The sequence below is a fragment of the Nycticebus coucang genome, chromosome 15 (genome assembly GCF_027406575.1).
Source record: "Nycticebus coucang isolate mNycCou1 chromosome 15, mNycCou1.pri, whole genome shotgun sequence".
Lineage (NCBI taxonomy): Eukaryota > Metazoa > Chordata > Mammalia > Primates > Lorisidae > Nycticebus > Nycticebus coucang.
Window position 1 is genome coordinate 82,613,419 of NC_069794.1, and position 14,716 is coordinate 82,628,134.

The window sequence follows — 14,716 nt, forward strand, 5'->3', positions numbered from 1 at the left end:
GCAGCTAGAGCAGAGAAAATAACTTTCGCTTTCATAAGGACAAAAAAGCCGTGGATAAAAAACACCCAAAGCCACGGCCCAGGGCTTCCTCCTCCAAAGAAGATGGGGAATGCGTGAAGCGACAGGGTCAGGAGCTGGCACCTCCCGCCCAGGCTGCCCCGAGCCGGCTGGACGCTCTGCCTGCACGCTGCCCAGGCATCCACAGTCACAGTGACTCAACTGCCAAAGCTGGAATTATCCACTTATCCTCTCTGATGATGTCACTAAAAACGCAACATGCACTTGTCATTGAGCCTTAGCTTTAGTGCCCAAACAAACTTTTGCCCTTTAACAAATGGCATCATTTGCTAAATGATGGGCTAGCAGATCTCACCTGTGTTAGGAGAGTCTCCTGGGGGGTTTGAGGAGAGACATCTTTCTACAAGGCAGCATTTACTTGAGGGCCCAGACCTTACAAGGACATTTCCACCAAACCCGGAGTAGAAGTCATTTCCTCATCTTTATTTGGAGGTGATAATACCAGCTGTACATAGTTGGCATTGATATTAAATAAAGTAACTAGGAAATACTCAGCGCAAGGTGGATGATACTCCATGGAAGTTTGTTGTCTGTCCTTCTGTTATGTTAAAAAATAAATCATCCATTTCATGGACCCAAGGAAATTCCTGGTGGTCATGCCAACCTTCAGTGATGTAGTTAGGAATATTTTGCCACTATCCCTTGCTCCCTTCAATAAATCATGATAAAACATAGCTGTTGCTGTGTTTATACACTCCATCTTTCTGTGATATTTCAACCTCAATTCTTTTTTAAGAAATACATAATTTCCATAACTTTACTTGCCAAATTTACAACCGTATCTCTTTCTTTTCTAGAAAGTACTCTCTCAAAATTGAAAGAATGTCTCTTACATATAAATTTCTGGAATTGTTTTGGTCAGGCCACCCATAGATATAGCACTTTTGTAAATGTTAATTATGTTTGCTTTCTTTACTCCCATTCAACCCAGCAGTTTTCAAGCCTCATTGGGCTTTTCTTACCTACCCTGGGTAAGAAGATTACCTCTAATTGATCCGCATTGAGGACTTAGGATCCTTGAAATTCAGGTTCCTGATCTGATAGATATCCTCACAGCACAATGAGGATAGAGTCAGAGGGATGATTCAAACCCAGCCTGTGTCACTTTCAAATGAACCACCACAGGCGAGATATTTAACTTCCCTAACTCTGACACATGAAGGATAAATGGCTCAAACCAGAGCTGGTCAAAGGATTAACTGAGATAACCAATATCAAAGTGCCTGGCGCGCCATAAACCCAATGAGTGTTGAATACTACTGCTCAGAATTATCTCCCCTGGTTCTAATGTGGGTCTGGGTTTCTCTCTCACACTTAAAGTTTCCTTCTGCACATGCATTTTTATTATGTTACCTCAAAGCTGTCTTGTAAAAAATTAATAAGTAAATAAACTTTTCTATTGGATCCTATTAGCTTTTGGTTTCACCTTCCTGTTTCCAAGGGTGGATAACTCCTTTGACTTCCTACAAAAAACAGAACAACACATTTGGTTTTGTTTACTGTTACCTTGCTGAAGCGAATTCAAAATGAACCTTGATTCCATTCTTGGTGTAGCTGGTGTTAGGGGAGATCATAGTTGTTCGAAATGTTATCATTAAAAATATTGCTCAAAACAAATTGTATGCTAAGCATAACACCAGGCAAACACCAGACAATTAAATAGGATAACGTGGATAGGTCTTGGCTATGTTAAAGCTTTGTTTCTCTTATGTGTGGTTTTCCTCCCTTCTTTCACATAGATTTTGCACTGACTGAAGGTAGTATGATCATTCCTTTGTGCCAAAAAGGATATTTTCCCTGTGGGAATCTCACCAAGTGCTTACCCCGAGCTTTTCACTGCGACGGTGAGGACGACTGTGGGAACGGGGCCGACGAGGAGAACTGTGGTGAGTGCCCCACTGTGTTTGCACCATGCTGCCTCCCGGCTTCATGACCTCCTAAAACCTGGGGGCCAGTTGGTTAATGACCTTATGGAATGAACTTGGAGTCCTGACTTGGTGTTCTATAGGGGCTCTTTTTGTAATGAACATAATTACTCTCAGTTTATTTGAGATAATGACATGAATATTCATATATGCACATTGCTAGAATCAGAGATTCAGTATTTATAAAATATTATATTTTATTAAAATTGAAATTATATTTTAAAATCCACTTGGGCACTCATTTTAATTTTAAGGGGCTTCCTTATGGCTGTTAATTTAGTTCTGCTACAAGAATAGCCATAAAGTATTAATGGGCCCGCCTTGAGAATTAGTTGATGAGCAGACCAATACCGAGTGCCACTTTGGGCTGGGAGTTTCAAATCACTGGGACACAGTGGGCTTGAGGTAGACAAGATTGTGAACTGCACAAGATTGTGAACTAAGAAAATAATAAACCTGTACTCAACTGAATTGGTCTCAGAGAGTGGAAAGTATCCTCGAGAAAATAAAGCAGGATAGGAGATAGAATGTAACTTAGAGGGAGGGATATTTTAAGGATGTAACCAGAGAAAACTTTTTAAGATAATAATATTTGGGTTAAGTACTAAATAGAGAAAAAAGAAAGGAAGCACCAAGCATTCTGGAGGAACAGAATTTCAAGCAAAGGAAATAGCCAGTGCAAAGGCCCTAAGGCTGAATGAAAAACATGATGTGATTCAGAACCCAGACCTGAATCTGAAAGAATCCCATGGGTCGTCTGCCAGGCAGAGGTACCTCTCTTTGGCACTGCCCAGCTATGCATCAAAGTGATCATAGTGGGGCAACAAACTTCAGCAATACCAAGCATCTCTCTCTAGAATCCACTGTCCTGCTGCCCAGTACTGAGGCACACTTCTTTCTGACAGAAACAGCCTTTTCCCATACGTCCCATAGATCACTCCTACTCATCCTTCAGAACGCAATTCACCCTGAGCCTGTATCAGTCACTGGTCCAGAACGGGTGTGGTTTCTGTGTGCTGCCCCAGCACCCAGGGTGCATCTCTGCACAACTGCACTAGTAGACCGCCTTATCCTTTCCCTGAACCTGTCTTTGGAGGCAGGAAATCCATGTTCAGTTTAGGGGGTGGCTCTCTGGACCCCAATGGCCAAGTTACTTAAATTCACTGGTTTTTGTCTTTGCTACAGGAGAATCAGAGACCATGAGTGTTTAAGTACCTCACAAGGATGTTCTGAACCCAAATTAAATAATGCATGTGAGGGGGGATAGCAGTAAAATCATTGAGGATATTAATAAGAAACAGATATCAGTTAAAGATGTCAGGAATCAAAGACGCTTGTGAGCAATTATTTAAATTTACTTATCTCTTCAGGTGAACTTCAGTATCATATGTTATAATGCATATTTTATAATTTAATAGCATGTGTTAAAGTGACACTACTTCAAAATCAGGCCTCCTTTTTAAAAAATATAATTTATCACAAAATAGATAAGAAAATTTGACAAATAAATCATATTTATATATGTCAAATTGATGCTAACATATGACAGATTGAGGAAATGTTGTTTCTCAACAAGAATCAAAAGCCTTTATTAAAAAGAACTTCATTTTTTGCTTCATTAAAAATGATCAGGTAACATAACTTTTATTAGAACTCAATATATCTATTCAAGTATGTATCAACATATATTTATGTAGGGGTATACACAAGACAAACGTAAAATTTGGATTATACGTATTTTCTTCTGAGGTCTTCAAAATTAAGGTCAAACATTTAAAATGTCAGTATTAGAAATAAGTAATTTTTAAGACATTTATATTTATATGAAGTAATTACATATTTGCATCATATATATATATATATATATTTTTTTTTTTTTTTTGTGGCCAGAGCTGGGTTTAAACCCGCCACCTCCGGCATATGGGACTGGCACCCTATGCCTCTGAGCCACAGGCACCACCCCCCGCATCATATATTTTGATACATACATTTTGAGATATTTCTCTGTAAAAGAGAGAGAAACCCCACAGATGCCTGCCTACCTTTTCTCCCTTACTATTTATGTATTTAAACTATCAATCATTAAACTAATTTTTAATTTACTTTTATTATCAAATTTCACTTTGTAATATGGCGTTTGCTTTCTAGAATGACGGACACATGTCAATCATTGCTTCACAGGTGACACTAGTGGATGGGCGACCATATTTGGCACAGTCCATGGAAATGCTAACGATGTGGCATTAACACAGGAATGCTGTAAGTGAAATTGGCTCAAGGACCAGTGTCAGCTTTGCAAAAAACATGACTGGTAGTGCATGGATTTATATGGGTAGTGTGATAAGTTCCCTTTGGAATTTCAATATCAGTTCAATGCGTTTTCGCTGGCTAACCAGTGTGCTGTCAGCCTGTGGGACTGAAAAGATAGAAGAAAACAACCATCTCTATTCATGTTATGGTTGTATTTTCGTCTATAATCACAAGAATACGAATACTGAATAATTGTGACAAATGGAAAAGGTTTTGGTCCCTTTAATTACTTTTTCCAAGAAAGATACTGAGCCCCACACTTTCCAGCCCTTCTCAGGCACCGAGAGCTTGATGATGACTCAGACAAGGCTTCAACCCACAAACACCTCACACTGTTAGGATAGACAGGTCCCTGTTTGCAGAGAGATGCAACGTGAGTTCTGACTCCACCAGGGATCAGGTAGCTCCCCAGAGGGGATGGCATTTGAGGTGGACTCTGAAGTCTGTGGATGGAGGGAGGGATAGGGGGGTGACAGGATGGCAGGGAGCCAGGTCTGCAAAGCGCTGGTGTAGGACGGTGCAAAGCAGGCTGCCCAGTGCCTCTCACAGCGTCTCCGTGTGCAGGGGCGCGGGGCAGAGCCAAAAGAGAGGGCTGGGGCCAGCCTAGGAAGGGTTTTGGGTATACACTTTGGAGGGTGTCCTGTATCCTGTAGATAGAATCGTGTTCATGTGTAATTGTGTTTTGTATATAGAGAGAGAATTATGTAGGTGAACGTGCAATTGTATACATATGTTAATATGTTTATATAAATGCCCATATGTTAATTGAATGTATGTGTTATTATATTAAAACCGCACTGGCAGTATTGCATGCCAGTTAATACCAGTTAATAATTACCACTTATCATCTAGTTTGTTATACACAAGTATATTATGGTAATTAGAAATTAAAAAGGATGATTAAACATCAACATCACCAGAAGTTCAAGTATTTTCTTCCTGAACCACATACCCCATTGTGGAGGTCACTGCCCACTACACAAGGTGCAATCAACAAAGGTGTGGGCTTCTTTGCTTGTTTGGTTTGGTTTGGGTTTTTATTTCATTTTGTTGATAAAGAGGGAAAAGCACATGATTAGAAATGTGTATGAGGAAGGTTCTTCCATCAGTACTGAAAAGACTGGATTAGAGCGCCAGGTCTCAGCAAAGACAACCCTGACCCCCAAGACCATTTGACTGTGCCTGGAGACATTTTTGGTTGCCCAGATGGAGGGAGTCGGATTGCTGCTGGCATCTAGAGAGCAGAGGCTAGGGATGCTGCAAACATACTACAATGTCCAGGGTAGCCTCCCACGACCGAGAACAATCAGCCCAAATGATCCATCAAGCTCAGATGGAGGAGAAAGAATGATGAAAGAGATAACTGATTGCTATATTCACTGCAATGCCACTGGGAAGCGTGGCGTAGAGAGAGACACAGGAGGCACTTCAGAAGAATCCACAGAACTCGAGGGTGTGATGACTTGGGGGTGAGGGTGGGTGAATAGTTATGCCCATGTTTCTGCTTTCAGCAACACGCCCAGCTTGACTACATGAAATTCTTTCATTGGTAGTAAGTTTCCAACAACAGGCTTTTAATCTAACAACATAACTGCTATTTCGATGATGGTTATGTCAATGAACATCAAAGTGAGCATACGAAGGTTATTTTTAGGGAGTTCACTGATTAACTTATACATATAGACAACATAAAATATACTCCAAAACTTTATGTCATAAGAGCATCTTTTGCGTGAAATTGGTACTCAATAAATGTTTGTTGGCTTTACTATTAAAATTTACTGAATTTCATTTTTAAAATAACATCTGAATTAAAGTGATATAAAAGAAGTAGGGCAAGTGCCAAGAACTTACAATTATGTCAAAATAAAAAACGTGAATTTGAAAACAACTCTCAATTTCTTAGCTCCACCAGAACAAATATCCCAGAAAGATTTGTGTGTGCTGTCTCTCTCTCTTTCTCTCCTCTTTGCACACACACTCACACACACAGCGATTGACCCGGGGGTTAACTCAGCCTGGTTTCTCCATAGATTTCTCATTCTTTTATTTGCCATTATCTTAATTATGTAAATTTCTTCAGAGAGATTTCCAAAGCCTTTTTCTTTTTCTGAATGCTTCATACAGATAGATCTTTGGTTTTCTCAGCTTTATAACTTTTCTACAACTTCACAGTAATGGAAAACAAAGAACCAAAATGAGAGGCTACGTGACTACCTGGGTTTTTGCACAGTTTTTTTTTGGCCGGTGCTGGGTTTGAACCTGCCACCTCCAGCATATGGGACCAGCCTTCTACCCCTTTGAGCCACAGGCGCCGCCCAACTACCTGGGTTTTAATAAGGTTTGATAGCAGCTGGGGCAGAAACTGCCTTCCACTCTTCTCACGGAGCTCAGAGAGGTCTGACAGGGGGCAACACTGAATCTGATTTGAATCAACAAGCATTTATTGAGCAACTTACTCTGTGCCATGGAATTGAATTGAATTGAATTGAACTGAATTTAGTTGACTGGGTCCTGTCCATTAAGATTTACTTAATCACCTTATGTTTTTCACTGAGGAGAAGTAATTTTGCTTCACTGTATGATTTTATGCTATTTCACATTCCTTTCCAATCCCCTGTTAAATACCTCTAAGACGACTACCAGAAACTAGACACCACATTAGTCTATATTTGATCACAAGATTATTATTATTATTATTAATTGTCTTTCAAATGGGCTTAATAAATATCTTTAACAGATGTCAATTTTATACATTCAATGAAAAGAGAACAATGTCAGTTATTTTAGACAAAGTCCTAATTTTAAAAATGCGTTTTTTAAACAAAATCTTATTCTTTTTGTCCCCCTAGTTCTAAACCAGTACCCACAACACTGTGAGTGCACAGGGACTGAATTGGAATGTGTGAACGCTGACTTAAAGTCTGTGCCCACGATGTCCAGCAATGTGACATTACTGTGAGTTGAACTCCATTCTTGATAGCATTTGTCCCTAAAGTCACATGAAAACCTGATAGTGTTGCTTGTATATTAACAAAATAATAGAAATTATTTTATTTATAACAGAATTCTGCATGCTTCCCATCCAGTGGGGGAGGGGGGTATGTTTTAAATGCTCTTTGTTACATTAGCTCAGTGAAACAGTGACCAGCTAGCTCGCAATGTCTGTGGTCTAAAGTTTTTATTTTCAGTTACTTTCTGGTTTATGTATTGTCACTAAAGAGCCTGTGCTGAAATGTTAAAACAAAAAAAGAACACCTTGATTATTCTACCTCATTTTTAATGTGAGTAATTTATCCAAGACTCTAAAGGTATAAAAGATCCATGAGGCTAACTGGGCCATAGCAAGCAAACTTTTCGATACTTTGCATAAAGTTTTTATTAACAAGAGCCTCAAGCATTTGTAGTCATGTCATTGAACATGAACGAGCTGGTTAGGATCTTCGGCTGTTTTTTGGCTTCATTTGTTGTGTTTTATTAATTTAACCAGAGAGTAAAAGAAAAAGTTAAATCACCATGGACTTTCTTGTCTCTTATACTAATTGGCTACACTTGTCAAATATTTGCAAACTACTTTAATTTTGCTTTATAAATTTTTCATTCTCCCATGAAAAGTTTTTAGTTATTGCCATATTCAAGTGTGTGTTAACTACCATGGAACATCATCAAATATTCTCCTCCCAAGCATGTAGCTCTAGAGAAGAGTTTGGTTGCCCATAAAAATCCATAATGAAGTTCACTTTACATGTTATTTTAGGTCTCTTAAGAAAAACAAAATCCACAGTCTTCCAGATAAAGTTTTCATCAAATACTCAAAACTTAAAAAGATGTAAGTAGCCATTAATAGTGTATTATTTATGGGGAAATCTTTGACAATGTTCAGTTTAAGAATTTTTTGATCTAATTATGCAATGAAATATCAAATTTGTTATCTTTATCATTACATTTATGTTTCTAAATGTAATTAATATTAGAAAATAAAGCATTTAAAAGTACATTAACTTTTCACCTCATAATTTAAACTAGCTGGACTGCTTTTGTTTAAACCTTTTCAGAGTGTTAACTTGGAGTTGAGATAAAAATATCTCAGTGGGAAAATACATAGTTGTATGCTTTTCCTCAAGATTATTTGGAAATGACTCAGTAGCACTAGCTGTACTTTTTAACTTGGAAAAGGAGTGATAACATAAGCAGAACAATCAGATCCTTTAAAACACATAATGATAGGATAAAGACTGTCTCCCAAGGTATTAAGAGTAAAAGTACAGTTATCAGGATAATCAGTGACTTTAGCATACTTGAAGAAAGAAAATGTCAGTAAATAAGTCACGGGCAACAGATAAGAAATAGTGTTGCGGAGAAAGAAGGGGTCTGTATGCTTCCAGCATTATCTGACAGAAAACCAGAATCTGGGAAATATATCTCCCTAGAGATGATCTATGTTGGAGGCCAGGAATGGAGGCCAGGAGGATCAACAACCTCAGCAACATTCTCAAACTTTCTTCCAGTGCTGTCTGTATCCCTTTGCTTTGATTCCCTACTTACCAAGTAACCTTATGATGATAAATTTAACTTAACAACTTCTTCATACCAAAGCATTTGAAAACTTGCATTGAATAGGGACTAGGAGGGCTCTCACCAGTGGAACAGAATACCTCCTATTCAGATTAATAAATTGAAAATGGTCAGGTTCATACATCAACCTTCTGTAAGTTGGGTTAATGTCTGTCAGTCCCTCTGGGCCCAGTCATTCTGGGGCACTGGAGAGGCTACACCAGTTAAGACGATTATTAGATAACAAAACCAGCGAGATAATGCTGGAAAGCCCCCTGGCAGTACCATCATCTCATTGTTTTATCCTTCAACATCCAGCATACAGGAGAAACTTTCTAGAAATGTGAAATTTGTGAAAAATCCAGGGATAAAAATGATCTGCATTTTTACTGATACCGAACAAACACATTTGGTGTGAAACACTATCATGATTTCTAAGTTCATGAATTTATGTACAGATTCCCTCAAACACCACAGGAAGTCACTGACGGAAGCCCTCTGGGTAGGATCTTGTGCGAATACAGATTTGATTATCGCCTCTATAAATCCTGGCTGCAGTCAGACCTGCTGCTCCAGCCTAGAGAATGTGGTCTTCTTGTCACTGTCACACTGGAGTAACTGGCTACCCATTACCTCTGGGCGTCCAGACTCCTCTAGAGAGAAAACCCTAACTACATTGCTTCCAGTCTTCCTGGAAATGCTTCAAATCACAACAAGTTCATTCTGTGAATCAATATTGTCCTTGGCAGTGCCCAAATAATGCTCAAGGGAGGAAAAGTAAAATAGCACTGGCAGAAAGAAAGGGGAAAGATTCTTACTTATTCTTTTATACAAAGTCATAGACGTCTAAGAATTTTTAATTAGATCTTATTATAGCCAAGGGAACTAAAGTCTGTGATTGTTATCACAGATTTACAACTAGTTGGTGGAAGAGCCAGATTTAGAACCCGAGTCTTCTGGTGTCCAAGACCATGTTTGCTTAACCATAATGAGTAACTCAGACATGGAAATAAATTGTTCTAGCATTTAACTGCTATAAACACATACCATCCTGCCTCATGTACAATTCTCTTTAATAGCCTTTGGCCCCTAATTTGGGAAAAGCCAACTTCGGGGGAGCAGAAGGGTTACCAAAAAGACCAAGTGGGAGAGATTTAGATTTCTCATGCCAAGTTCTTTCCTGGTCTACTGATGTACAGCTTTGTTCTAAGCCAATGCTCCCTTCTCACAGCGCCTGCTAGCCCACCAAAGGGAAGAATATGGGATTTGATAGCTCAGGTCCCAAATTTTCCTAAGGAAAAAGGATGGAGAATAACCTTTATTGTCAAGATCAGCCAGCAACTCCTCCAAGTAAATGTTTAATTCTACTCTGAGAAAATTTAGGCACCTGAATGTCACCCAGTGAGGGTTCTCCCCACGTAACCTGCTGTTTGATGCTTTCTAGGGACACGTAGAGAAGAGGTTATGAAACTCACATTAATAAACATTCACTAAGTGTCTGTTATATGCAAGATACAGCAATGGAGGATAAAACACAAGCCTTGCATTCATAGATACATGTTTAAAGTTCACAAAGAATTCTAATACTTGGAATTTTCACTTGGACTTTGATCCTAAAAGTCTGTGATGTGGGACCTGGCTCAGTAGTTTATGTCTATTATTCTAGCACTCTGGGAGGCAAAGGTGGGTGGATTGCTTGAGCTGAAAGGTTCAAGACCAGCCTGAGCAAAAAGCAAGACTTCATCTCTACTAAAAATAGAAAAACTGAGGCAAGAAGGATTACTTGAACCCAAGAGTTGGAGGTTGCTGTGAACTATGCTGCCACAGCACTCTACTCAGGGCAACAGCTTGAGATTTTTGTCTCAAAAAAAATGTCTGCATGATGGGACAGGCACCATTAGCTCCCTTTCAAGAAGGATGAAACCCAGCTCAGTACACGTAGTTCAGTGGTTAGGGTGACGGCCACGTACATCAGGGCTGGTGGGTTCAAAACTGGCCTGGGCCTGCTAAAAGAACAATGACAACTACAACAAAAAACAGCTGGGCATTGTGGCGGGCACCTGTAGTTCCAGCTACTTGGGAGACTGAGGCAAGAGAATCGCTTAAGCCAAGAGTTTGAGATTGCTCTGAGCTGTGATGCCATGGCACTCTATCAAGGGTGACATAGTGATACTCTGTCTCAAAAAGAAAGAAAGAGAGAGAGAGAAAAGAAAGAAAGAGAGAGAGAGAGAGTGAGGAAGGAAGGAAGGAAGGAAAGAAGGAAGGAAGGAAGGAAGGAAGAAAGAAAGAAAGAAAGAAAGAAACCCACTCTTAGGGAAGAGAGGGCCCAGTCGCTCTGAGGCATTGGCAAGGCTACATCAGTTTAGTTGGCTATTTAAAGTTAGAGCTTGGCTTCCAACCCAAATCTTCTGACTGTGCTCCCTTGGAAGCTTCTCCACATGGTTCAGTCTCAGAATATTGTTACCATCAAGGAAATCACCCAGTAATTAAACTTTCATTTGAAAATAACTCAAGTTCTTTACAAGCACTGCTGAAATATCTTAACACAGCTCATAAGCTCAGCAATCCTTCCTAAAATCTCCTTTCCTGCCCGTGCCCTTTATTCACACTTCTCAGATCCTCCTGCCACTCTTCCCAAAACTCCCAGAAAAATCTTCCCTGGCCCCACTTCTTGTTATTCCTGACCATCTAATCTCACCTTTTGTTTCCCAGTTATGCATACAACAGCTCAAATAATCAGGGAAAAAACCAAACCTAACACAGAATGTGTTAGGGGAATGGAGAAACCAGATGGGCGTCAACTAGAATTCTTAACAGCAGACAGCAGGAGCTGGCGGAAGCTGGCAAACCCACATGTTCATTCATTCTTTCAACAAATATTTACAGATAACCACACAATGCCAGAAATCAAGGCTATGAAAGTAAACAGCACATATAAAAAGCTCTTTCCTTGTGGAGCTTAATTTCCAATGGAGAAAGACAGTCAAACGAATTTAAAATAAAATCTAATGTGTTAGATGGCAATGAGGGCTATGGAGAAGAAGAATTCAGAAAGGGGTTTGGGAGGTGCTGGGGAAATGGAATTCCAAGCAATGTGCTGATAAATTTTGCCTGTATTACTACTGCTCAAAGTATCTCTAAAGCTATATAGCATAGGATTTACCCCATGAGATGAATCAGAACACATCTAATCTGTCTTCTGTGTAAGTCTACAGATACGTAATAAAGTTAGATGCCACTACCTGCCACCTTACCACAATCTCTTCTTCAAGAACTATTTGTCCTTTAAATTCTTCCCTAGACGACATGGTTTCAAATCTGTTCAACATTCTGGTCATACTAATCGGCATATGTTCAACTGTGTGTGCCTTCAGTTGTATTATCTAAAATAAAAATAATTGTATCACTGCGATGTGATTGGGGCAACCAGGTGGAATAAGCATCCTTTTTCTTCTGAACTGCATGTGTCTTAATGTTACGCTGCTCTTTTGGGGAGCGCTTCATACTTCAGTCTTAGTGCTGCTGCTCTGACAATTCCTAACACTGTGCCCTGTGTATGACCCACTTAGTGATGTGTGTTCAGCCCTAGTGCACTTGGCCCTTGAGAGGTACTTGTGGGTCCTTCAATGTACTCCTAGTCCATTTCGTCCTGTTAGATTCAGCTTTGCTTATCAGAACGTGAACATCTTTTTGTATCCTCTTTTCACAATTCCTCCGAGATTTCTGTCATTTGCAAATAAGATGAACCATCTCCACCCAAGTCATGGAGTAAAATTCAAAAGAGGACAGCACCAAATTGCCTGTCCGTATTCTCTCATCATTATCTTTCAGAGAAGTATGTGTATCATTTTCTTTCTGTCTGTAAAAAAATATCATAAAACCATTTGCTCGAGGCCTGATAGACACGACAATACCTTTCACACAGCTTTGCTTGGCCCGTCTCTCAAAGAAGAGATGAAGCTGGCTTGGCTTGTCCCATTTTTTTGTGAACCGTCCTTCACTTTCTCTTTGAAGTGTTCACAAAGCAGGGTCCTAAGACCTCTATGACCTTCCCAAGGCCAGCATTGAGCTCACTGAGCTATAGCCTGCGAAACCTACTTCTTCACTGCTTTGAAAACTCAAGCTGTTGACCAGCTTTAACTTTCTGGGTTTTTTTTATTATTATTATTATTAAATCATAGCTGTGTGCATTAGTGCGATTATGGGGAACCAAATACTGCTTTTATAGACTGACACATTTTCATCACACTGGTTAACATAGCCTTCCTGGCATTTTCTTAGTTATTGTGTTAAGACATTTACATTCTACATTTACTAAGTTTCACATGTACCCTTGTAAGATGCACCGCAGGTGTAATCCCACCAATCACCCTCCCTCCACCCACCTCCCAACTCCCAACTCCCGCCCCTCCCTTTCTCCCTTCCCCCTATTCTTAGGTTATAACTGGGTTATAGATTTCATGTGAAAGCCGTAAATTAGTTTCATAGTAGGGCTGAGTACATTGGATACTTTTTCTTCCATTCTTGAGATACTTTACTAAGAAGAATATGTTCCAGCGCTATCCATGTAAACATGAAAGAGGTAAAGTCTCCATCATTATTTAAGGCTGCATAATATTCCATGGCATACATATACCACAATTTATTAATCCATTAGGGGATCAATGGGCACTTGGGCTTTTTCTATGAATTAGCAATTACGAATTGGGCTGCAATAAACATCTGGTACAAATATCTTTGTTATAATGTGATTTTTGGTCTTCTGGGTATATACCTAGTAGAGGAATTATAGGATTAAATGGCAGATCTATTTTTAGTTCTCTAAGTATTCTCCAAACATCTTTCCAAAAGGAATGTATTAATTTGCATTCCCACCAGAAGTGTAGAAGTGTTCCCTTTTCTCCACATCCATGCCAACATCTCTGGTCTTGGGATTTTGTGATATGGGCTAATCTTACTGGAGTTAGATGATATCTCAAAGTAGTTTTGATTTGCATTTCTCTGATGATTAAAGATGATGACCATTTTTTCATATGTCTGTAGGCCGTGCACCTGTCTTCTTCAGAGAAGTTTCTCTTCAAGTTCCTTGCTTAGCCTGCAATGGGATCACTTGTTCTTTTCTTGCTTATACGTTTGAGTTCTCTGTGGATTCGGGTTATTAAACCTTTCTCAGAAACATAACCTGCAAATATCTTCTCCCATTCTGAGGGCTGTCTGCTTGCTTTACTTACTGTGTTCTTGGCTGTGCTGAAGCTTTTTAGTTTGATCAGGTCCCAGTAGTGTATTTTTGAAGCTGCTTCAATTGCCCAGAGGATCCTCCTCAAAAAATACTTGCCAGACTGATTTCTTCAAGGGTTTTACCTGCACTCTCTTCTAGTATTTTTATAGTTTTGTGTCTTAAGTTTAAATCTTTAGTCCAGTGAGAGTCTATCTTAGTTAATGGTGAAAGGTGTGGGTCCAGTTTTCAGTCTTCTACAGGTTGCCAGCCAGTTCACCCAGCACCATTTGTTAAACAGGGAATCTTTTCCCCACTGAATATTTTTAATTGGCTTGTCAAAGATCAAATAATGGTAAGTAGCTGGATTCATCTCTTGGTTCTCTATTCTGTTCCAGACATCTACTTCTCTGTTTTTGTGCCAATACCATGCTGTTTTGATCACTATCAATTTAGACTATAGTCTGAGGTCTGATAGCATGATTCCTCCTGCTTTGTTTTTATTTCTGAGTAATGTCTTGCTATTCGAGGTTTTTTTCTGATTGCATATAAAACAAAGTATTATTTTTTCAATATCTTTAAAGTATGACAGTGGAGCTTTAATAAGGATTACATTAAAATTGTATATTGCTTT

The 14,716-nt window shown here is 39.3% G+C and overlaps 1 protein-coding gene across 1 annotated transcript in view; it reads left to right on the forward strand.

Annotated features, from left to right (window-relative positions):
• RXFP2 (relaxin family peptide receptor 2) overlaps nucleotides 1-14,716 on the forward strand; it is a 65,903-nt gene that overhangs the window by 16,325 nt on the left and 34,862 nt on the right. The window contains exons 2-5 of the mRNA XM_053563707.1: nucleotides 1,818-1,964; nucleotides 4,185-4,262; nucleotides 7,166-7,271; nucleotides 8,071-8,142. Coding sequence (XP_053419682.1) covers nucleotides 1,818-1,964; nucleotides 4,185-4,262; nucleotides 7,166-7,271; nucleotides 8,071-8,142 — 403 coding nt within the window. The remainder of the gene's footprint in view (nucleotides 1-1,817; nucleotides 1,965-4,184; nucleotides 4,263-7,165; nucleotides 7,272-8,070; nucleotides 8,143-14,716) is intronic.